This window comes from Filicampus tigris, chromosome 16, assembly GCF_054856515.1.
Source record: "Filicampus tigris isolate MCC_2025a chromosome 16, RoL_Ftig_1.0, whole genome shotgun sequence".
Classification (NCBI taxonomy): domain Eukaryota; kingdom Metazoa; phylum Chordata; class Actinopteri; order Syngnathiformes; family Syngnathidae; genus Filicampus; species Filicampus tigris.
In genome coordinates this window covers 7,011,945-7,036,981 of record NC_141232.1, presented here as the reverse complement: position 1 = coordinate 7,036,981, position 25,037 = coordinate 7,011,945, and the positions used below count along the sequence as shown (strand labels likewise).

At 42.6% G+C, this 25,037-nt stretch overlaps 1 protein-coding gene across 3 annotated transcripts in view; it reads right to left on the bottom strand.

Annotated features, from left to right (window-relative positions):
* Positions 1 to 316: 316 nt before the first annotated feature.
* The window catches only part of plekhh3 (pleckstrin homology, MyTH4 and FERM domain containing H3), a 35,729-nt gene continuing 11,008 nt past the window's right edge, over positions 317 to 25,037 (bottom strand). For 2 of the 3 annotated variants that reach the window (XM_086056542.1, XM_086056540.1), the window contains exons 4-14: positions 21,020 to 21,114; positions 16,536 to 16,718; positions 15,111 to 15,268; positions 12,698 to 12,821; positions 11,178 to 11,475; positions 7,384 to 7,591; positions 6,573 to 6,700; positions 5,693 to 5,813; positions 5,123 to 5,572; positions 4,026 to 4,217; positions 317 to 3,402 (exon numbers count right to left, since the gene is read on the bottom strand). In XM_086056542.1, coding sequence (XP_085912668.1) covers positions 3,247 to 3,402; positions 4,026 to 4,217; positions 5,123 to 5,572; positions 5,693 to 5,813; positions 6,573 to 6,700; positions 7,384 to 7,591; positions 11,178 to 11,475; positions 12,698 to 12,821; positions 15,111 to 15,268; positions 16,536 to 16,718; positions 21,020 to 21,086 — 2,085 coding nt within the window. In that variant the 5' untranslated portion in view covers positions 21,087 to 21,114 and the 3' untranslated portion in view covers positions 317 to 3,246. The remainder of the gene's footprint in view (positions 3,403 to 4,025; positions 4,218 to 5,122; positions 5,573 to 5,692; positions 5,814 to 6,572; positions 6,701 to 7,383; positions 7,592 to 11,177; positions 11,476 to 12,697; positions 12,822 to 15,110; positions 15,269 to 16,535; positions 16,719 to 21,019; positions 21,115 to 25,037) is intronic. The other variant, XM_086056541.1, reaches the window with a different exon arrangement.

Genomic DNA, 25,037 nt, shown 5'->3' with positions numbered 1-25,037 from the left:
AGGCGTTTTCTTTAAATAAATGACCATGCGTTTTTTTGGGAAAAAGATGACTATGCTAAAAACAAAACAAAATATTTTAAATAAAATATGTTTTGTAATATTTGTTTTTATTTTCACTTTTATTCATATTTATTTTCCTCCACAAATAATTGTCAGATGAGAGTGAAATTTTTAAAACAATGTTCAATTTGTACAAAATAGAAACATTTTGTAAATTTTCAAGAGTGTCAAAGGACGAAAACTACTACGCAGGTAACCTTTTCAGAAGGGAACGTCGTCACATGAAAAAAAAAAAACGTAAAATCTGATAAAATGGTGCTGTTTTGTTTTTTTATTAATAATTACATACAGTATTTGTCTTATTGCACTTTCAAGTTAGTTTAAAAAAAAATAGTGCAATCAACTATACACACACACATTAGATAAAGAGGTACCATGCAGCATACAAACGAAGTGAATATAAAACAAAACAGGCTTTCATTTCTTTTCTTGTTGTTGTGCTACATCATTCCAAAGCTGCCTGCAGCTGCCAAGCAGTCAACATTTTGCCCATTCATCTGATATGGAACAAGCTGCTGGCGTCAATTTCTTTCTTTTTTTTTTTTTTTGTCTTGTCACATGGGAAGCTTATACCGCACAATTAGCTCCACAAAATCGCTCAAGTACAATTAAACGCTTGAATAGAAAAAAGTGGAAGGTGGGGCTGGGAGAGGGGATCATTGGAAAAATATAGCGCAAAAAAAAACAAAAAAAAAAACATCTTTGGTCCAGCCTAAAACAGGGCAACACTTTGGCTAGGGGAAGAAACTTTCAACAACACTGACAAAAATTGTCAGGCGCTCCCTTGCTTCTGTGAACATGTGATTGTTCGCAGACTCAAGGCTAAAATAGAGCTAGCCGGCCAATTTCTAGCAGATGGTTGAAGTTTCTATCAAAGCCCCAAAAATGTACAATGAACACCTCCCATCAATTAAATACTAAATGCCATCATGGAAGGTCCCACCCACTTTTTTTTTTTTTTTTTACAAACACTACATGTTTCGTGTGCTTAGGCGTGCTATTCTGAGTTTTTATGTTTGTGTGCATGGGTGTGTTTCTGTGTTTTGTGTGCTTGTGTGTGTTTTTAAGTTTGTTTGCATGTATTTTGTGCGTGTGCATTTTTTGTGTGCATGTTTTGTGTTTTTACATGCATGTGTTTTTATGTGCATGTGAGAGGCAAAACAAAAACCTCTCCCAGGGAGACTTTACAACGCTTGTCACATTTGTTGTAATTAGCGTGCAGACATGCCAATTACAGTTGCGCTCATAAATGGACAAACCCTGGTAGAATTTATGACATTTTTGGAACGCATCACTGATGAGCGAACGGGGACCATCTCAGTTTTCTTGACTGTTGTGTCTTGTTTAATGATTGCACTCTTCTGAAATGCTTTTAGTTGTCGCGGCCTGGCTCGGAATAGTTGCGTGTTCGATCCCGGGCCCATGTGAGATGCGCCCTTGAGCAAGACGGCGAGCCGCCAATTGCTGCTGACGCTGCGGTGGGAGAATGAAGACAGATTTAAAGCACTTCGCAGTATCTTCAGTAAAAGCAGCATTTACTGTCGTTTAATTCAAATGTCATTCAAAGTAAAATAACTTGCCAGGGAATGTCAAGTTATAAGCACAACTGTAAATGTCACAAAAGTCTAATTTCCAATTAACCTGAACATCCAATGTCACACCTGAGGGAGCGTCACTAAGCGCTAACGGGAAAAGGTGCACTTGTGGGCATTTAAGACTTTAAAAAAAAAAAATTTAAATGAAGGCATTTTTTTAAAAAAAACTTTAAATTTAAAAATAATTAAATACTACTAAAACATATTCAGCCTTTTTATGAGGAGCCCACATGAAAGCCACTTCATTGGGAACATCTGCCCCAAATGAGTCGATGTGAAAATGAATAATGCTCAGTTTTGATTGGCAACGGTTCTCATTCGGTGCATTGAATGAAAATAAACAAACATTGTAAAATCCTCAAAAGTGAGCATTGTTATCTTTGTCAAGGCGGCATGTCATTAAGTTGTGCAAGTGTACCTAATGAAGTGTCCTGTGATTGTGGAAAGGTTAGCGCTAGAACAGTTTGGTTGTTAAAAAAAAAAAAAAAAAAAAAAAGTTAAAGAGGCAACTGTTATGATCGTGTCTTCTTCTTATAGTGGTACCTTGAATTTGTTTGGCTGAAGTTGTGTAATGCAAAATAAAATATTTGTCTTTCATTGTATTATTTTATTTCAGTGTGTCTGTCACATGCATTGGTCAACGTTTGCATGTGGGGAGGTACAGACACACCCAAAAAAAAAATCCATGCTTGAAACGGACAGTTTGTCAATATGGGGACAAGGTAGCATGTTGGATGTCTTTGCCAAGAAAATAATAATGTCCAATTGAGCCACCGATAATTACAGTGGGCCAAAATGGAGTTAGCCCACTCGAATTCTGAGAGGCTCAATTGTGAGGGAGACAAGGTTTGCTGGATACTTTTTGGGGCGTGTGTTTGTGTGCATTTGTTTTTTGTGTGTGTGATCATATTTTTATGTGGCTGTATTTTTGAGTTAGTTTTTATGTGCATGTGTTTTTCAATGTGAAAAGTGTTTTTGTGTGTGTGCGTTTTTGCGTGTATGTATGTTTGTGGTAATTAAAAAAGAAAAAAAAAAAAAATCTCATGAGCGGCGGCCCGTAACACGGAAAACTCAAATTGCTGGGCTTAAGTCAAGGTACCACGGTTTTCTAATTGTTAGCAAAGCTGAGCTGTGCTGTAACGTCATCAGTCAAGGCCAAACTACGGATGAGGGACGAGTGGGCAGGAAACCATAGAAGAAGAAGAGGGAGAACAGCGATCCTCCCGTCAAGGTCCTGTACATGAGCGCAGCGGCCATGGTGACTTGAGCTGCAAAGGCGCAACATCTGTTTCCAGTTCCAAGTTCACATGGTTGGCTGCATCAACACTTCTGCGGTAACGCAGGCCTGATCCGGGACCTTACCAAAACTCCCCGATGAAGCCCGTGGGAAGGGGGGGGGGGGGGAGCGCACGAGAGGGATGATGGCCGCCTTGGCGGAAAAGTTAACCCAAACAGGCCCAAGACAGAAAGCAGAAGTGGAAGTTGTTCGTGGTCCAGCTTGGAGGGTTCGCGTCGGAGAACGGCCCCCGCATTCGTCCCCCCCCCCCCGCGTCGACCCCGGCAAACGCCGAGGGGTTGGGCGGCGTCCATCTCAGACGGGGTGCGAGGGCAGCTCCAAGAGGGCGGGCGAGGACGGGTGGCGAAAGACCACCGGCGTGCCGTCGTGGATTTTCACAGCGTCGCCTTTGCCTCGCTGCAGACGGGTGGCGTTGAAGTAAGCGTTCATCAGCTGCGTGATCTCGCTCAGCTAGAACGGACACAAAGACGCATTTAGTATCATATAGCATAGCATAGCATAGCATAGCATAGCATACTGGCAGATACAGTGTGACCAGTAGGTTGCAACTGAGATAAAGAGACTGTCGGAGTCACAGAAAGGCACGTAACTGCACGTCCTTGGAAAATGTCACTTTCTAAATTTTTTTCTTTTGTCACTAATCTTTGTCTATTTTCTGTATTTCGTTTAGAAATGTTGAGAATTTTTGCATGATTTTCTAATTATCGTCATTTTTTTTCTGTTTTGTATTTTTCATCTAATATTTCTTCATTTGTCCTAATGAAATTTTATTGAATTTCTTAATAGTTTTGCAGAAATACTTTTGCATTTCTATTTTTGTAGTATTTTTCTTTTTGTATTATTTGAAATTTTTATCAAATAATTTAGCATTTTTTTCCACAATATTTTAGCATTTTTTTGTTTTGTTTAGCATTATTGCCTTGGCTGTCATCAGTGTACCAAAATTCTGTGACATATTATTCAGTAGCAATATTGTGATAATATTGCCATTTTGCTTACTATAATGGTGATAAAGTATGACATTTTGCATTTGAAGCTTTTCCAAGCGCTCATCCGTCTTGTCCGTTGCTTACCTTGTTGGTTTCGAAGAGCATGTCTCGGCCGCCGGCGCTGATCTTGAACGTGTTGCTGTCGGAGACGCCGTACGAGCAAATCTGCCCGTAGGGGAACGACTCGAGCGCTTCGGCCTCTCCTTGGCGATACAGCGACACGCTGCTGGCCGCCACCCCCAACCACAACTTCTGGGAAAAACACCCCGTTGAACTCTGGAGGGGACACTCAAAATGTCAGCGTAACCTCGACGGCAACATCTGCGTATCCTCATTGTCCAATCAGAAGTGACATTGCCCTTAGTCATGGCTACGAATGCTGAGACGTGAACTGAACACAGCATATCATAGCATGAGAGCAAATGTCAAACAATTTGATCGCAAGCGGTGAAGTGCAATGTTATGTTATTACAGCTCTCACTCGTTAATGTGCTTTAACCATTTAAATGCTGTCAATGCACATCGATCAATACGCTCGTGTATGAAGAACTGAAACTGACTGCAATCATGTTGTCTGCCATTTTTATTTTTTATGTAAAAAAAAAAAATATCTATATATATATATATATATATATTCATTATTATTATTATAACTATTTTTATTATCTTTAGTATTATTTTTCCCATAGATGAAGAATAGAATGCATTAAGAAAAATAGAGAAGGGGTGGGATTTAATAAGTGTAAGACTTCTATCCACTCCCTTTTAAGCATGGAAGACTTTTGTTAGATGTGCTAATTTTTGATTGTTGTTAGTTTTTATTTTATTTTATCTTATTGTAATTGTACTTTTTTTTCTTTCTTCATGTTCAAATAAATTATATATATATATATATATATATATATATATATATATATATATATATATATATATATATATATATATATATATATATATATATTATATATCTCAGCCATTTTAACAGCTAGGCTATGTAAATTAACCTATTAAATATTCATGTTTTAAAATTGCAAACAACAGCTGTTGCTATCCTGCTTGTTCTTTAACTATTTAAATATGAACTACTGGAAACTACAAATGCACAAGTGGTCAGGAGTGTGTCCTGTGAGCAAAGGGCCACAGGTTCGACCCCCGGCATTGACAGGATAACAGCTACTCACAATGTAGAAGTCGACTTCATACAGCGTGCATCCGAAGCCGGACCACTGGCGCGCGATGGCCAGGTAGGCGGCCATACTGTCTCTGCAGTTGGAGCCCGCCAGGCCCCTCCAGCGCTCCAAGATGGCTCCCATGACGGCCGCCGCCTCCTCCTTCGCCCGGCTGCGGAGGCGCAGGTCCTTCTCCGCCTTCTGCTTGTGGGCCGCCGCCGCGTGGCTCCACAGCGCCCCCGCCAGGAGGCCCGTGGGGAAGCGCTGGGCGGCGGGGCAGCCCGTCGGCGCCGCCACCAGGACGCGGGCTTCCAGCACGTGGCTGGGGAAGAGTTGGTCCAGGGGCGGACAGGGCGCGTGCGTGCTGAAGTCCCCCATGACGGCCTGAAGCCGGAGAGCCGCCAATGTCTGGAGGTCCTCCTCGCGGGCGGGCAGCTGACCGCGGATCACCATCTCGTGGCACTGCGGGTGAAAAAAAAAAAAAAAAAAAAAAAATATGGATTGATATTGGAAAGTGTCAATCAAAACTGAGCTTGCATTAGGACCCTGCAGGTGTACCTAATAAAGGGTCTAAAGTGTTACCTGCTCAAAGAGGAAGAGATACTCGATGCTGTCCACTGAAATGCTGTCGGCGTCCAGCAGGCAGTAGAGCTTGAAGCACAGTTTGCGCTGGCCTTTGGACTCACATTCCTTGCTGGAGATGCTGCACACAAATTCAACAACAGCAACCATGAACTCTGTAGGTTGAAATTCATCTATTCTGCCCGTTAAAAAAAAAAAAGCATGGATGAAATTAACTGAAAAAGATGAAAACAAAGAAAATTTATAAAAAATTATAGTGTCGAAAAAAACAAATTGTAATTTCCGTTAGTTATCAATTATGAAATCATTCCTGTTTTTGTTGTATTTCAGTAAAGAAAATGTTTTTTCAATTTTCATTTGAGTTATTTTGTTAGTCTTTGTTAACTATAATAAATAATATGAAATAGTAATGTCATTTGAACTCTGCATTGCTAATGTGTTGTAAATTACATCAAACAGCCCGGCTGATTCTGAAGGCAGACGGCAGATTACACTGACATGATTAGGCTAAAATCAGATTGGACAAAAAAAAAAAAAAATAAATCTTGATATCTTCATACTGGTAGCAGCACAGCCATAGAACATTGACAATATATTTCTATAGAATTTAACTTGGTTTCTAAAACTAGAATTAAACTCCATTCCTGCTTTGTAGCTACCTGAAGACAAAAAAAAAAAAATCTAGTGACTTCACTTTCACCTTGACTATCACGTTTCCCCGCAGGGTGTCATGTTTGACCACCAAGACAAGGTCGCTCGCCTCTTATCAAACTGCTGCATAAATGTTCCGCATGGGAAGCGAACCACAGGAGCTTAAACTGTGCAGTCTGCCGCTCTGTTGACTCACAAATAACACTGAAAAGATTTTCTTGTGTCTGACCTGGTGAGGATGTCTGCGATGAGCGCGCCGCCCGACACGGGCTGCTCCCATAGCGCGTTCTGCTCGTACAGTGCAAACGTGTTCTTGCTGTCTTTCAGGCCGAGCCGCTGCTGCATCCTCTGCACCACCTTTGGAGAACATACAACGTTTTTTTGGGGGGACATCTTTGGGGAAAAGATTTTGGGGAAAAAAAAAAAAAAAAATGCTTTCTCAACATTTTTGAGGAGGGTACAATTTGTACCGAGGGAAAAAAAAATCAATTTTTCAGCAGATCCACACTTTTACATATTTTTGTTAATACTGCATAGCATTTTACTATTGAGAATTTTGCAGGGAATATATTTCTGTTCACGGAATGGTGAAAAAAAACAAAACAACGATTCTGTGGTCCATCATTCCAAATCTGGTCAATTTAATATTTTTTTAAGTCTGTTATTTTCACAAATTATTGAGCAATCTAAAGTGTTGAAAATGGTTTGCTGTCTTTGACAATGCAATGCTCACAAAACATAATTTTGCGGGTTTTCTGAAAAGTGATTATTTTAGACATGTGAGGGCAACAGCGATGTATACTTGTGGCTAAAGCAAAGCGTGGGGAGTATCTGTCACCAAAATGCATGGGTGCAGTTAGTGAGTGCAGCAAGCGATCATTGCGAAAAAGCGTCTTGAAAAATTCACACTCATATTCTCATTTTGTGGCCGTCCACAGCACAACTGTGCAAACAAACTATGTTTTTATCGTTAAAAAAAAAAAAAAAAAAAAAAAAATACTACAGTAGAGTATTGAAGTTGAACACATCAAAGTGCAAACCTCATTGGCGGTGGTATGAGAGCTGATGTAGAGCTGGCAGCAGCCAGGTCCGGGGTAGTGCACCGTGCACAGCATCTCCTGCCTGCTCATCAGCATCTGGATCTCCTCCCAGGACGGCACGCACTCACGACACTTGGTCTTCTCCAGAGCCTCGCTGATGAACGACGCGTAGTTGTCCATCTCCGATTCGGGACTCTGGTTCTGGATCCTGCAACACATATTTGACAATTTTACATTGGCCTGCCAGTCCAATTTCTAATAGCATCAAGGCTCAAAACAGTCATTCGGAAATCTATGGCGGATAGTTTTGCGATATGAAGTCAAAGGCACTTTGAATTGTGGCAGGTGTGTGTTGGCTCCCATTTAACATGTTTGAACAGGATTGGTTAATTCTGAACATGGAACAAGAGGGTATGCAAACATGTGCAACCACATTATCTGTCATTTCCTTGCAAAACAGTTTTTTAAAAATTAAATTGAGATGGACAGTTTATATATAGTCACTTTAATGGTGGAAAAAAAGTGTTTTGAAATGATTGATCTTGGTCTCAAATCACAAAAAAACAGGGATTTGTGTAGGGGTGTGGACACTTTTTATATCCAAAATTTCACTTATTCAATTGAAAATTATTTCCTAAAAATGTTTACTTTTTTGCTACTAAACCAAATATTTGTGTTAAAGTGAAGTAACAAAAATTAACTTGAGTTTTAGTCATGGTTTTCAACCAGTCCCATGTAGTGTGTAGTACATGAGACTTTTTTTTTTTCTTTTTTTTTAAAATTGTCATCTGTGTGTTATTTTTTATTTAAATCACTGAAAATTATATTAATATTTTTACAGCGTATTATTATAGTAATGAAATAATGATATAATGTCGGCCTACTTTTATTTGATCATCCTAATCATTCTCATGGGGAGAACATGTGTCCATTTTTAAATAAACCAACCAAATATTTTTCCACCTCCAATGAAAACATAACCGCCTTGGCTGCACTAACAAAAGACAAATTGTTGAAAGTGACCCAAACCCTTTTAAGAGTGCGACTCTAACACCCCTTTTGAAGTTTTATTTTCTTTGGGCTGTCGAAATGACAAAATGTGACAGCATTTTTTTTTTTTTACGCTACCTCTCGGGGACATTAAATGGTGCTTCAAAGTCACGTTTAGCGCCGCAAACAGGAAAAGGTGTTTCCGCTCCTGTGAAACGGGCTGACCTGCCGCTTCCTCCTGGCGAAGCGTCCGAGCCAGGCCCTGCTGAGCGTGCCAGCGCGTGTGCGTGCGTGCAGCTGGCCCTTATAAAGCTTCCCTTTGAGCGTCTAAGGTGTGAAATTAAATGTGATGAAGTTATGAGCTCAGTTTTGCGTAAAGACCAAATGGGCATGGAATATTAAAAAAAAATAACTGATGCAATACACAAAAATATGGAAGTTTGTCTCAAAAATGAAAAAAGATAAAAACGGCTTTTTCAAGGTGCCACAAAAATGTCTGTTTGACATTACATGTACCATGACATAGGGCTTGGATATTAATCACAATTTAATCATAATTTCTATTTTGGCTTCTCACAATCATAAAAACATTACAATCAAAGAAAAACAATTAATTTGATGAAAAAGTGCTGTTCGAAAAGGAGCCCGCACAAAAACTACTTCTGACGTGAAAAAAAAAAAGATTCTTTTCACCACCATTTTTTTGATAATTGACAAGAAAATTATAAAAAAATAAATGTTGTGATAAAAGTGACAGTGAAGTTTATTCCCTGAGTAGTATCTAATATTAGTAAAAAGACACAAAGATAACAATCCATTCATAAAAAATAGGAAAACAAAAAAAATTCTCAAATGTTGATTTAATTAAAATGGATTGTATATAAAAGTTACATTAAAAAATGTATCAAAAATATTTGAAAACAATCACTTCTAAAATATTAAATGCAAATATATTGTACGTAAATCAAATACAACTGAACTGTACTTGGCCTATGTTATGGCCTACATTTAAAAGCAAAGTTTAAACTACTTTAACAATATGCACAGTTTGAACATTTAATTCCCTGTCAATCTTTCATATCACAATGCTTGTACCACACTTTGAGAACCGCTCGGGTAAGGAGTTGCATTTCCAAACAGTCATAATCAATATAAAAACATTTGAAAGTTTTTACCAGAAAAAAATAATTGAATTCATGACCTCAGTCTTGCCTAAACAAAAATCAGGGATGGAATAGGAAGGAAACAATTATGTGACATGACGCCGGGGTGCAGAATTCACTAAAAAAGGGGCGTTCAAACCGTGGCCTTTTTAATAACAACACTGCCACAGGGGTGGCAATTTGTCCTGCTGCTGAAACATAATTAGGAATGTTCCAGCAAGGCTGTGGGATCCCCGCAAATGCCCCCTTTTTCTCTGCCACTTCTCCTCCCTCCACACATTCTCCGGGGGGCACTGCATGTTGGGAGGGGAGGGGGGGATGGAGGGAAGTGGAAGCTTTTCTGGGCCACATGCCCAGCTCCAGCCTTGGCGCTGCCCAGCTGCAGCTTTCCAAAGGGAGCGGCGAGAAAAAGTGCGTGAGAGCAAAAAAAAAAAAAAAAAAAAAAAAAAAGAGGCGTCAAGTTATTTGACTCCGCGATCGCTCCTGTAGATACGGACACGGCCGCCGTTTGATGAGGGACAGAAAACGCGGAGGAGGGAGATTATAGGGCTAATAGCGTAGATTAGCATGCGCCGCAGAAGGGCTAATTCAGAGCTGCAAATCCACGGCCAACAATAGCTAAAGTGGCGCTCCGAGACGCTGGCGCCTGCTTACTTTTTTCTCGTCACCGCATCAAAGTTCTCACAGCAGCGGCATTTGATTTGAACTGACCTAAAATTTCAAAGAAATAACTCCTACTAGGAATCCAGGATCTTATCACAAAGTTGACAAAGATGAAACACGTTACAGTTAGCGATAGCGGTTAGCTCCTTTCTGCAGCACATTGCTGGTGGTGAATGTCAGTGACTTTTTTTACATGCCATTCGCCATTCACGCCATCAACTGCGTGAACTTTTCTCACGATCACTACGCACACGTTCTACAAACAACCACAACACATATTGTGCCCATACCATGCATACTCTGTATCGTTTCGAATTTCAGGTCACAACCTAGCTATCTGCTTGTCTACGTAAGCGTGCAACTGCCAATGTGGACTAAACATTTTTTACTGGGCTATGTTGCTAGAACGACTTGGCAGTGCATATTTTGAAGTTGATAAAGTTGTTTGAACCTATCGACAAAGTCATTTGAACGTATTGGTAAAGTCATTTGAACATATTTGGTGGAATGTAGGCTAAATGCTAAAAAAAATAGCATTTTCCCCCATAATGCCACAAGGGATTGACGCACAATTGCACATGCGCAAGTCAATACTTTGTGGCATTATGGTAAATCATGCTATGTTTCCAGGATTTATCTTACGTTTTACAAAGTATATTTGAACGACTTAACCAAGATGTTCAAACGACTTTATCAATACGTTCAAACGACTTTGCAGCACGTGCGAAACAACTCGTTTGTACGACACATGCCACTCAAACATTTTTGCTCTACATTGGTAGTTCCACGCTTCCGTAGTCTGTCAAATTTGACAAATGTCATTTCCAAATTTGATATTCACAAGCAAAGCGGGCTAAACCCTCCTCCACGCCCAACTGAACTCGACGTATACATTCGTCGATTGGCAGTGAATGACTACAGAGAAATGTGTCTGAAGATTTCTGTCCACATAATGTATTATCATAAAAGATATGTTACCTCTTGAGGTGGAATCGCAGGTACTTGAGGACGGCAGCTCCGGGCAGGAAGGTGCAGCTCATGCAGGTGAGCAGCTGCCAGTAGCGCAGGTGGGCGGCAGTGTACGGGGCGGGCGTGTGGCTGGTCTGCTTCACCAGCTGGCAGTAGACTTCGTCGCGCAGCGGCCGCAGGTCCAGGCAGGTCTGCAGCACGCCCTGGATGATGGGCACGGCGTCGTGCGCCGACTCCAGCTGCTGCAGGCCGTTGAAGAGCTTGACGGCCTCCTCGCACAACGAGCCGTAGCCCTTGCCGTGGTGGTCTGTGAACCATTGCCAATGGTTACAAACACAAACACTGTACAACATTTTCAGGTAAATTTGGCCTTAAATGTCACGTAACTTTGATGTGCTTTCACAGGACATGTCAGCAAATGTTAGGATTTTATGATGTGAAAGCAGTTTCAAAATGCACAGAAAAATCCCCACAAAAAGTAACTCCTGGTAAAAAAGTTTATATATTAAAACAAACAACAGCGTACAGTACGAGATCACCAAAAATAAGAACACTTTGAAATGCACCGAAAAATGTCACCTTGTCAGCCCAATTTTTGTGCCAAAATTTTTAAAAAGGCAGCAAGTTCTGCAGCATTCTCTAGTCAGGCTGCAGCATGCTGGGATGCCCTACCTGTGTAAATTACAATGGCTCTTTCTGTCTAAATGCTGAAATCTAAAGAGGAAGTCAACGCAGACATTTTTTTTTCAAGAATATGTTCTATGCAAGCCTACTGGTTGAAGCAAAGCATTTTGATAAATATTGCGTTTGAGGTGTTAATCCACTCGTTTTTAGCCATCTGCCATTTTGTCTTCTGTCGACTGAAAATGACATCACAACTGCTCACAATGACCAATCATGGCTCAGATTCAGAAAATAGGTCAGCCGTGATTGGTCGTTATGATGTCATTTTCAGTCGACAGAAGACAAAATGACCGCCCCCAGAGATGGCTAAAAACGAGTGCATTTTGCTGCTTAACTTATATTCCACAAACACAAAATTCATCAGAATGCCGTGTTTCAACTAGTGGGCCTGCTGGGAACATATTCCTGAAAAAAATATATTTGGGTTACTTCCGCTTTAAGACTTATTTCTACACTCTCGCATTTAGTTAAACCCCAGCCACCGATTTGGCAACTAGTCTCACTCATCCTGCCTCACCCACTTACAGCTGCATGTTGGCCTGTTTTACTGCCACTTCTTCTTTCCTCCACACCCCTGGCTAGGTGACGATGAGCAAATTGAGGCTGTTGCTGTGAAGCATTTGGCATTAACCAACCGGAACACATCCTGAGGAGAACCACGTTCCCACAGGATCCTTTCTGAAGGGCTTCATTTTATGAATTGGACTATCATGCTGTTCAAGCTAACGCTGCATATATTACATCATGTGATTAAATGTTGCCCACTCAGCATCAATTGCAGAAAAAAAATAGCTACATAAAGAAAGTTGAGTGGAGTGTAGGCATGTGTGTGTACAAAGGCTTACATGTGTGCTCCAAGCTGCCGTAGGGGAAGGGCAGCAGCGGGGCGTAGAGGGGGCCATGGGTGTACTTAAGGATGGGGTTGTGCTGGTAGATGTGCTCCACCACCTCGGGGTTGAACTTGTTCTCCTGAAGGACAACAGGTGAAACAAAAGCAGCTTAGAAAGTTCATAGCGCTCCAACACGCGTGCAGCCAATCCGGCCCAGCGGGTGATTGAGTGCGTCTGGGGCACAGTGGACCGCCGCTCTGGCAACCTTCAAAGCGCCGGCGAGGTCAAGTGATGACCCGGTAAACGGCCGCAGCACGATAGACATGTTATATTTTATCCGCCCGAGTCAGCCGGGTCAACATGTTTCATGTTCCAGTTCACGTCTTCCAGTGGCAACAGATGGCTCGCACGCTATACGGCACCTGTTGCTTATTAGCAACGCCGCCGCCGCCGCCGCTCTCCGGACTTTTCCGCAGCCTCTCAAGCCTGCAGCCACCTTCTCTCTGGCTGGCTTCCCGACGAGCTTACTCACTGGGCCCGAGTTGACACATTCCGCCGCGGTGTTTCGTGCGCGCTTGGTGACAGCCTTGCCAGTCTCAAGGGCAGGAATGAGACGCGGACGCTTTGAACATGACAATTGCCCAACTTCGCTCAAGACTGCAGTTTAATTCTGCTTTGACAATAGCCTTGCCGGTGTCAGATGAGGCATGGCATGCTTGCTTGTCACATAAACATGGCCATAATTTAGGATAATTATCCAAACCACACCAAGCATGTAGGCTCAGAGCAAACAAAAGACATTGTGCAGGCATGTTTACAGAAGAGAATGGTTGACAGTTTATGCAGCTCAGTTTCTTCCATCGAGGGGGACATATTAGGGAAAACCGACTTTCTAATTGCTTGTATACAAACTTTGGGGTCTCTGGCGCGCCTGCCGAGTCATCACTTGTGAAATTACCCGACCAAGAAAGTCTTTTGTGAGCTGCATATTTTCCTAAAACATGTCTTGCTGCTGTTTGCTGGACTGTGATGTAACAGTGGGGCTAATTTACATAAGACCGCCCACGCCGAGTTGGCAGCTCGGCTGGCTGAAGAGCCCCCATTTTCTACCTCACTAATTACCAAATGTAATTGGGCAGGTTGGTGACGAAGTGCTGCTTGAGTGAGTGAAAATACAATCTGCGCTTTTATTTTCTTTTCTACACTCGGGGGGGGGGGCGTAACAATATCACAGGCACGTTATTAATGCACCTGGAAATTGTTTTGAATCCTAAATAAAACGCATTACTGCATTTCACATTCTCTGAAATTACACTATTTTAACAGAGACACTGAACTAACGGAACGCCACTTCCTGCGTATGCCCAACATCTGTCACGAGGATTCATGCTTTATTCACAGAGGAAAAAAAATACCAAAAATACACACGATCTGACAATGTTAAAAAAATGCCCGGATCTGCACATCGTCTTAGCCTAATCTGTCCAGCGCGCAAACAAACAAGCATTAAACTAAATTCCCCGCGGGTGAAGGCAAGGGCGCTAATAAACCACAACCGCCCTAAAGAAGGCTAAATAAGCGCCGCCTTGTGTCGATATTGGGAGATGCTTTAAAAGATAAGCGATCGTTTTTGCTCAAACAAAACGGGCTCTGTTGCCGAATTTCGCCAGCGCCTAAAGGTGAAACGACGAAAGGAAGAATTCAAAAGTGGGTCGTTGGTAGTGTAGTGCAACACACATTTTCCCATGTTAATTATGTCGTGACTCATTTTTATCACAAGTCAAATTAACTTTTTTTTTTTTTTTTTTAAAAAGCCACTGAAAAGCACTAAACACCCATGGAAATGGGGGGTGCGAGCATTGTGGTTCACACCGCTGCCTGTTATTCAGCTAGCAGGGTAGGTTGGACTGTAAAAGTCCTCAATGTCGCCCCCTTCAGCATGGCTCGGCCCCTGCTGGTCAAGTTGAAGCACTTTAAGATTAGACACTCTGGCTTTTAGATTACTCAGACAGGAAGCCAAAGCCGAGCAGAACGCTTATCTGACCTCGCCGAGCCCGCTGCCTCCGTGGACCGGCCCGAGACGAGACGAGGCGGCCGCCTGCTCCACGAGATTCCAGTGAGCTGTTCTCTCTAGCAACCGTGCTTCTAAAAATAACCTTCATCATCCCACTTCAGTCTTGTTTGTTCACGCATGGTGACTCAGCACCAAACAATAACTTTTATCTCCACTTTCTGCCTCTGGGTTTTTTTTTTTTTTTTTTTTTTTTTTGCTCCAGAGGAATACGATGACATCATCCAGGAGAGAAAGGAAACTTTGGACTTTTGGCCCTTTGTGTGGTTTCCGTAGCGATCGAGCTGGGGGTAGGGGCAGGAATAATTAGTGGCCCCGCTGGTGTCTCTTTGGTGGCGCAAGCGTTTTTGAGCTTACCTCTATGTCCTGGATCAGGAGTTGCGTGGGCGTCTCCACGGGCGCTTTGGTGTCGATGATTTTTTGGATGGCGCAGGCCCAATGCACGGCCTCGTTGAAGTGCTTGGTGTACAGCCTGTAGCAGTGCTTGCGCCCATACACCGTGATGCTCCAGTAGCCTTGAAGAAGAGCACGGAAACACCGCATTATATCGCTGATGATCAATCACTACACTCTTGGAATTGGACCACGCCAAATCAAACAGCGCAACTGGGCCACAAGTGTTCCAAAGTCCACTTTGTGGAAAAGCAGGACTTCTTGTATGAGTGACTCAAGCCTGCCAGAGGTGCTCGGCTCTTATCAGGCCTTCCTGCTACGTGACTTGGCACCGTGTCCTCCTGTCTTGATCTCCTATCACCCCAAAATGATGAGGTCTAACAGCTTGGTGCAACTGACATTTTTCTCGTTGGCTTAAACGATGCCAAAAAGGCACTTGTGCAATCCCGTTGCAGGAAGTTAGCCTAGAGGAACCCTTGTATTGTCAGCTGCGTACCAACTGTACGGAAAACCTGCTGGACAATACCCAAAAAGGAACTAGAGATGGTTTCTGCAGCCCGGTTTAACATTTTAATGTTTGAAATTCAATTGTGAACCCAACTTTGAATCCTTTGGGGGAACTATGGTCAGGTTGTCTCAATGTATCCATTTTCTCACCTAAAAGGTCAGTATTGTATTAAAATCCACACAGGAATCAGCAAACAATCAGCAATGACCAATGTATCGCCCAACTCTAGCGATAAACATTCACATGAAAGACTCAATAAGAGTGAATAAAAACCTAATTAAAGCGAGGGGCTTAACAGGAACTTAAATATGAAAAAGCAGAAAATACAAGGAGGAAGTACGCATTTTCAATTCTAGAATAAGGAACAAAATGTTTTATAGTGGCTAAATGGAAGTCATTACAAAGCCAGGAGAGAAGCCGCACGCCTGCCAAGAAAATTCCCCATAATGCACAATGAGGTAGTCCAAAATATTTGCTTCTGGACCAGGAGGCTGAGTAGTAAAATCCCAAAATATTGAGAATCATCTCATCCAGACTGGTTTCCTGGTATACTCTAAATGTTTAGTTTCATTCAGAGAAGGAACCCGAGATGCCTGACTGATCGCTGAGAAGTTTCTAAACAAACTTTCGACCACATTTTGGACCGAGCAGCGCTGGGGCTTCCCAAATATACTCACAATTACAGTGCGTGCGGGCGCACAAAGGGGAACCACAAGACATCACATAGATCAGAAAACATGCAAAACATCTGACTCGGAATCTCTGAAAAAGTCCAAATGACAAAACGCCGCAAAGGGTAAGAACAGTGCAGACATTACAGGACGATAGATGTCGAGCGTGAGTCAGCCATGTGTCGGCCTCGCTGTGTGTGCGGCGCTCACCCGTCTCCTTGAAGGTCTGCTTGTCTGGCCAGATGACCGAGCAGAGGCTTGTGAGCACCAGCGTTCCCAGTCGGCGGGCTCCTTTTTCCGGGCCGCTGTAGTAGTCCAGAGAGTCCTGGCTTAGCACAAACCAGAAGCGCCGCTGCTTGATCCAGTTGCTTCGCACCTCGCGCAGCAGCCAACCTTTCCCAGGACAAAAAAAAAAAAAAAAAACGAAAACAAAAAAAAAACAAATGAAGCTAGTAATACATGTTCACAAATCATCACAAAAAGTATGTATGTACTCAAGTTAGAAAATTTCCCACAGAAATTGTAACCCTCAAAAAGGACAATTACAGCGGCGGAATTTTGAACGACTGTTGCTAAAACGGTGACCGTTATTGTGCTAAGACATAAAATACAAAGACAGATCGATAAGGATTCAACTTAGTGCCCTCTGATCAGGTACTATTGTGAAAGAGGGTGGTGCAAATGCTAATATGCTAACAGTTCTTTTTCTAATATTTAGCAAGCTAGCTTCCTAAGTGGTGAAAGCACTGAGAACCATAGATATGGATTGTACGTTTTTCCCTGTGCTTGCATACTATTTCTATTGAGAATTGAAAACCTGAGAACAAACAGTGCTTAGGTAGAGCAACAAGAATTGTATTGTAAATTGAGGCCAAGTACTTGTTTTTGAAAGCGAATAGCTCAAATGATAGCGGCAGTGCTTGCTCCGCAGCAGGCCCATTATCCTGCCTATCACGGATCGCTGAATTAAGATACATTATTTGTTTTAAATGAATAATGTTTTGGAGCAATTAAGTGAAATTGGATAACTTACTAGATCTCTAATGACACGTGATCCAAGATTTTTATTGACTACAACATTACAAGACAAGCACATAATGTGAATAGTGTGCAAAGTAACATAAACCTGGGAATAATGTGAATAATGCACAACATAACACATGAATCTTAATGGCGCTTATCCTAAATTATTATTAATGGGCCTTGGTGGAGGTCTGCGCTCTGCTGGATGCTGACGGCCAGTCGTTTAGTTGGGGCCAAGACCAAAACATTGTTCTTATTTGATTTTACACCACATTCTGGCGGCCATGTTAGTAGAGCACTTCCAAGAAAAGCTATGCCCCCTCGCCACCCACCCCGAATGTCCCAGACAGCAGGTAGACTTGTCATGCAACTACAAAAACGCTGCACACTACTGTACGTTTCACTTAGAAAAACCCCAGAGGTCTGTAATTGTCCACAAAGTTTCTGTAAGGGGCAAACGTCTTAGGTAAATGCTAGGGGGGGGGCACAAATATAGCCAGCAAATGGCAGAGGCATTAAAGCTTGCCATGTGGCCTGCTTAATTACAGCTGTGGAGCGAGAGAAAGGAGAAAGCAGAGGGATGGTGTTGCTGAAGGAACAGTGAGCAGAGAAAAGTGACAAGAGTTCAAGGCAGAAGAATTTATTTGTGGAAATATCATAAAGAAATGGAAAAAAAAAACAATTGCTACACTTTCAGTCAAACTAACGTGCATACTGTACTGTATGTGACCAAAAAGTCAAACGCATGTGTGCGACATTGGCAGCGGGCCTTACCAAAAGCCACGTGCGCGCATGTTTGGGCGTCCCTGCAAAGCGTCAATTAGGCCGTGAATCTGCCAATGACGCCATCCGAGCATCAGGGCTTCCTCTGCGATTCGTGAGCTGCGTGCCACCTGTCAGCCTGTTTACTCCCACCTCTGTTACGCCTACGTGGTTTTTCCCCAGGCAGCGTGACACCAAAATATTGAAGCGCATGCAGTACGTGAGACGAAGGGGTGTTCTCAGGCTACGTTTCCTATTTAAGAATTTCTCTATATGATCTTTATGGAGGGTCGTCATCAGGAGACCAAAATAGCCCTCCTTCGAGCTACTTAATGCCGCAGCGTTAAACTAAAAGGGGCAGAGTTAGCCGCACATCAGGAATGCAGACGAGCCGAGCGGGTGCGAGACACCGGGGAGAGGCGCACGCCTAAAACACGTCGACGCCTCTGTCAGAGATGGCATGTCGCGCTTCAGCTTGCTGTCACTCACAAAACAGATGAGCAGCATGAGGAGGGGGAGGGGGAGGGCTTTAGGGACCCCGTACATTCGCTCCACGCTCTCCCCATCTGGATCTCATCTAAGTCCTGCTAATGCCTCCTCCTGGGGGCCCACGGCTCACTCTTAATTTGTTTCATTTGTGACCTTTCAACCCAGCTCCGAAATCCCAGCCCCCTCGAGCACAACGTGAGCATACAATCTCTTTCTGTGCATCGATTTTTACTCCTAGTTGGCCACTTGCAATTATTGAGCAGCATTGTCATCGTGAAATGTTAGTGGACAACTGCAATGTATCTCACCAGGCAGCTTCCACTTTTTAAAAAAAAAAATTATTGTCACTGTACAATTGGAATGTGATCCAAAGTATCACCGGACCTGCCTAGAATTAATACCACCACCAATAATTTACTGTTCATATCTTTATCCAAAATCAGCAAATGAATGCACTGAAGTTCAAACAATTACAATTTCGGAGCTCTGGCCTCTAAGAAGAAGCTGTCGGATGGTTTTATGTCTTAGCAGTCGGTTACACTGCATTAGATATGATGGTGTATGTTCAGATACGTTCACAGGGTTGTGCAGCAGGGCTCAATTTTATGTCCGCTTTTATTTACCAATTATGTGACTAATCTTGGTCAAAATGTGTCAAGTGCAGCATTCCATATTTATGCTGTTGACACCACTTCAACTGCTGTTCTGCATCTCTTGCACACACAGAAAAATACACTGCATGAGCTGAAACTAAATTTAAACGCAGATAAAAATTAAGGGTATGTTTTTTTTAATTTTTTATCTGCTCTAAGACTGAGTTAATAAATCTATAAGATGGCATCCACCCAGGTATACAATGAAAATGGAAGCCAGCAGATTCCCACTTTACTGCAAAAGTAGGCCTCCATATAGTTATATATTATTTACTAAGAAATTAGGGAAAACATCATAAAACGCTGTTTTGCACAACACTTAATGAGCGCACCAAAAAGAGACCCACAGATGAGCAATGACTGGAGCGTGAGTGGAGGTGCCATCAAACGAGTTCATTTGAACAGTAAATCAACAGAGGTATGTCAATAAGACTTTTTTCTGCCAGTATGGCCTATTTAAGATGGCAGGGGTCAATGTTGTTTACGCATACACACAAAGCCTTTAACAATATTTCTATATACTATATACAGTACTAAACATTGCCATGTGCTGGCCTTAAGAGTCTGGTTCATTTTTATAGGGTCATAGGGTTTAGAGTTGCGGTTGTTTTTGTGTGTCGCATGGTAACTGTCAGAACGAAGCAATGTGACAGCCACCATTTCACCAAACATGATGCAAGTTATCCAAGCGCTGGAAAAAAAAATAAAAATAACCCAAAATATCCTATGAGCTAATTCCTCAAAAGCACGGCACGGGCAAGGCAAGACAGCGCTTGTGACGTCGGGCCCACGCGAGCAGCCGCATGTGGTCCGCAGCTGCATGGGCCGGCTGCCGGGTGACAGAACAAGTAAGTTGCGACGATGCTTATTAAACAAGGACAGCACCTGAACATCTCAGCCAGGCATCAAGGCGAAACTGACTCAAGCAATTTGTTATAATTGGACTTGCTTTGTTTCACATGTCACAATTTGAACTACAAAGTAGAATAGCACTCAGTAGAGTGCATACATTGGGCAAAAACAAACGTTAAGAAAAGCTACAGTGTGGGAATCTGTATATCCGTATGGAATTTCTGTGTAATAATACAAAGGCACCAAAGTTAGCTCATGAACCAACTACGCTGATAATTTCTTAACTATTAGCTATTCTACCAGTTAACTGACAAGTTGCACAAATAAATACCTAGCTATGCTGCTAAGTAACTAACCAACTACTGAAATAACTAGTTACTTAAAAACCTAACTACCCAACTAATAAATAACTATCCAACAAAACAACTAACTCACTACACAAATAACTATTACCTAGCTAGCTTACCGTCTTACCACACAAATAGCTGAAAAACTAGACGAGCTAGCTTGCCAATATAGCTTAATGAAACAAATACCTAAGCACCCAACTACTCAAATAACTCAATGACTAGCTAATTAACTAAGTAGCTAGCTTGTGAAATTACACGTTCATATGAAGTGTATGTACACACATACAAACAGCACATTACAAAAAGTTAAAATTGTGCCTATTCACTACACCTTTCATCAATATTACGACTATCAGTTAGACAAACAAGGGAGTTTACAGAAACCTGAACCATTCCATTTAGAAACATGCACACTATATTATTTGTGCAGGTTAAGGTTTCAAAATCCTTAGACAAGGCCATCGCTCAATACTGACACATGCAGTACAGTAGGTGATTGTAAGCAGCATCTGAGCAGGAAGAGGCGAGTGCCAACAACGGTGTTTATTTTATGAGCCTGACTCACCTTTGACCAGAATTTCAGGTTCTTCCTCCAGGCCCATCTTGTTCTTCTCCAGGATAAGGCTCTTCATCTCGTCAGCCGTGTCTGGCACCGCCACTCTGCATTGGAGAGGAGAATGTAAATAAATAACTTGCGACCACTCCCACACGCAGGACAGTTAAGTGGCCTAGAGACAGCAAATCCCCTCCCCACTCTCACCACATCACCCCTGATTTGGATCCTTTTTTTTTTTTTAAAGGGAGGAAGAAGTTCCATATAGTGTTCTCAAGTGTTTCCCCACTACACCACTGCGGACAGCTTGCCACGCTTTTATCACCTTGGTCGATGTGTCAGGAGAGGGCGACTGAAAATAAACGTGACAGGGAGACGCCGAGCCCGCCAGCCGGGCCGCATCGCTTTTGGAAGGTTCAAGAGGTCAGGAGCTCAAGCGCTAAACATCAAACATCTGTTGGTCGACCGAGGAGTGGTTCTGTTACTGCTGTCGACTCAGCATAGGGCTGACGACCTTTACCACCAGTTGCATTTTACATCACCCTATTCATGTATCCCTCTCCATTTTTTTTTTGTCATTGTGCTGTTACATATGACATTGATCACATAAGTGCGGAAAACGCAAAGCTCCATAAAGCGCTGACGACAACCTAACATTTGAAAAACATGTTTGAGTCTTCATGTCCATTTTTCCAGTGGAGTCAAATTTCAATGGCAATATTTTCCCTTTGAAAAGAGAGGAAAAGATTTTCCTGTGACATCACGCACCTCTGGACACGCCCGCGGGCAGCATGCTGGAAGTTGACGCATTGTTTTGTTTCGCTGCTTATTGAGTATTTGAACAGATAAATTTGACAGCCAATGTCAAAAATAGGTAATTACTGCTACAATGCAGGTGAGAGGGACAAAGAAAAGATTTTTGGGGGGTTTGACATGTATAAACTGAATGTGACCTTGGAATTTGACTTTGACCTTGAATGTTTTCCACTCTGAAAAGGAATACAACCAAGGAACGTGTAAGGGTAATATGACGTGTCTCCAAGCTGATTTGTGACCGTGAGAGAGTGAAACGTAAGCAGACAAACAGATGAAGCAATGTAGCTCGGGTAGCTAGCCGCTCCACTTTGTTACGACTCGCTGTTTGCACTGTTCTCCGTGTCGTCTTAATCCCCGTGTCAAATGGCTTCCTGCTCTCCGCAGGAAGTGGCCCAATGCGGGGCCTCCTCCGTCACAGACTCTGCTGGGGCTTCTGGGAATGCGGGGGTGGTAACTTGCTGTGTTGGATGGAGGATGAAGGTGGGGGTGGGGGTGGGGGCTTGGGGCGGGGATGGTTTGTGGATGTAGCTGCCGGACAGCTGTGCACATCCAAAAGCTCCACATCACCCTCGGGATGGGTTGGGGAGGGGAAGATTGGCCCCCGAGCTGTGTAATACGTCTGTTTTTGAAATTACTGCGTGCCATCTTTCACTTTAATTGCACATAAATTGGAGTGTGCCTGTGGAAAGTTGAATGCAGTCAAACGCGGAGGCCACTTTTTCCTTTATTGACAAGGCTAGATTGCAAGCATAGGTTAAATCTATGCAAAACAAATGTGACGCTGAAACGACTATTGGCATTGAAAAATAAAATACAGCCTTTAAAAGTACAACATTTTATTTGGGCATGTGCGCCTGTCCGATACAATCTTATTGGAGAACTCAAAATTGCTGTTGAAGTTGCTGGGAGTTGGAGAAGCGCGATCCCATTGCATATAGAGCATCACAAACAATTGGGCGTTTACTTTCAGTGCATTTTTGTCTGACATCCCTCTAAAAGTTTGGAACTTTTGTGGTATTGAATCAAAGCCAAAGGGAGTTGTGGGACATTAGGCCATATGTGGCAACAACAGTCAAGTCAACGGAGGTCAGTCCCCTTCTAAAAAAAAAAGGTCAAAACCTGGTTTGAACTGTGCGTTTTTTTGTCCTCGAGTCGCTGAGGTTGACCCGCTACTTTCAAGCCCAGCTGGGCCTTGAACAATAGACTCATTCCGACTTCGCGGGCGTGGAACGTGGCCACGTTTTCCTTGAAAACTGCGCGACGCCAGAGCCAAGTTTGCTTTTTGAACTCCAAGAATATTATTACCGAGATATACAGTACCGCCATTAAAAATAAACTGTGCGTCCATCTTTTGCTGCTGGGACCACGGCTGCGTTTAAATCCAGAATATGCACCGAGCAAAGTCCAAATAAGTGCTTTTAGACATTTGGGTTCTTCACATTCCTAATCGCTCATGCAGCTCACTTGTATTATATTGCTGATGTGCTTTACTTTTAGCTCTCGCATGCAGACCTGATGCAGATATAGCGCATAATAATCCAAGACACTGCAAATAAACACTCCAGAGTGTCGACCAGGTCTTGTCTGGACAGGGGTTTTATGTACATCTAAATCCCTGTCACTATATGGACTAATTCTGCCACGTCTCTGTTACATCCACGCAGGGTTACTAACGACCTCGGCTAAGAGACATCCTGGCATTTCTGGGTTCATTTTTAAACGCCCTACAAGAGGGCGAGGCCGGCCGACTACTCGCCCCATCTACTTGTTCGTAAAGAGACGCTTAGCACGCTTGAATATAAAAAGGCAAGTGCCACTCGGTTGGCGTCGATGACTATCAGCGCATTTCACAAAGTGGGACACTTGTTATGTATAGAAGGGCCTAGCTGCTTTTATGCCATATTCAGATTCATTGATTAGGAGCTTCCCTGTGCTTTTAGATCAATGATTTCAGGGGCCTCAGGTCCAGCATTCCAGAAAACTGCAAATCAGACATTTCTAGCCGCCACCTCGGAAAATTGCAGGACCTTTCAGTTCCTAAAGAGACGGGCATTCGACATGCATAATGTATTTAGAATCAAAATCTATGATTTCACTTTACAGCGACTTGAATGACCCATTAGTAGATCATTTTGCCCATCACATTACACACGCACAAAAGCGGCAGCTTCCACAGAGACGCCCTATAAGGACATTTCTGACTTTCCTCAAACACATCATTACGTCAGAATGTGGCCAGCTCAGGTCAGAGAAACAACCAGAAAGATGAGTTTTCAATTCAACACGCAAGAGGAATAAGACACAATGTGACATAGGGGAAGTTGTGAAGTGAAGAAAACAAAAGAAAGATCATTGAAAAGAGGAAGGGCAATATTCAATGAACATGAGGAGATAATCTGCTCAATACTCATCTATTCATCACTAATGGTGCCACTACCACTGAGTGTGTGTTCATGTGCGGGTGTGTACGTGTATGTGTGTGCGTGAGGAGTGGTGCCCTACTTTCTCAGTCTCACATGACTTTCATACTTAAATTAAACACCCTCATACCATCTAAAAAGTGACCCGGCAACAAAGCTTTGAGTGGGATGAAAAGAGGAAGGCGATGACAAGGGTAACACTTCAAGCCAAAGAGGAAGGAACAACGTGAGGAACAGAATAGCGTCATCATACAACACTACAAGCAATTGCCAAATTATGACTGCGTACTCACAACATTTAAGAAGTAATGCAAAAAATTCGGCTTTTTCATTGGCACGGTCGGAGATGTTATAATCTCAAATAAACCACAGTAATAAGCATATTGTGAAATTAACACTTCTCGAGCAGTATTCGAATTGGATCTCACTCGACTCTGTCCCTATTGTTGCGACCAGTTAGCGGCAATGCCAAAATACTAATCAGCACATATACTGTCGCTTCAGTGTGCCTCACATAACACTAACACGCCACTTGTAGCTTTTACACGCCGTACATTAGCAATACTCTTGACAAAAGGACAACAAAAGTACTCTTTTCTTCAGAGCATATTTCACAAGTGGAGAACGGCCATAATAAACAATGCATGCAAATATTGGCTCCTCTCCATGTTCCAATTAGAGTAAACAAGCAGAATAGACACAGTCGAAGCCAACCAAGTGGTTGCACAATGAGTTGATTGGCATGTGACCGTCTGCTACAGCAACGAGTAATTGATTTTAAGTCGAGATTTAAT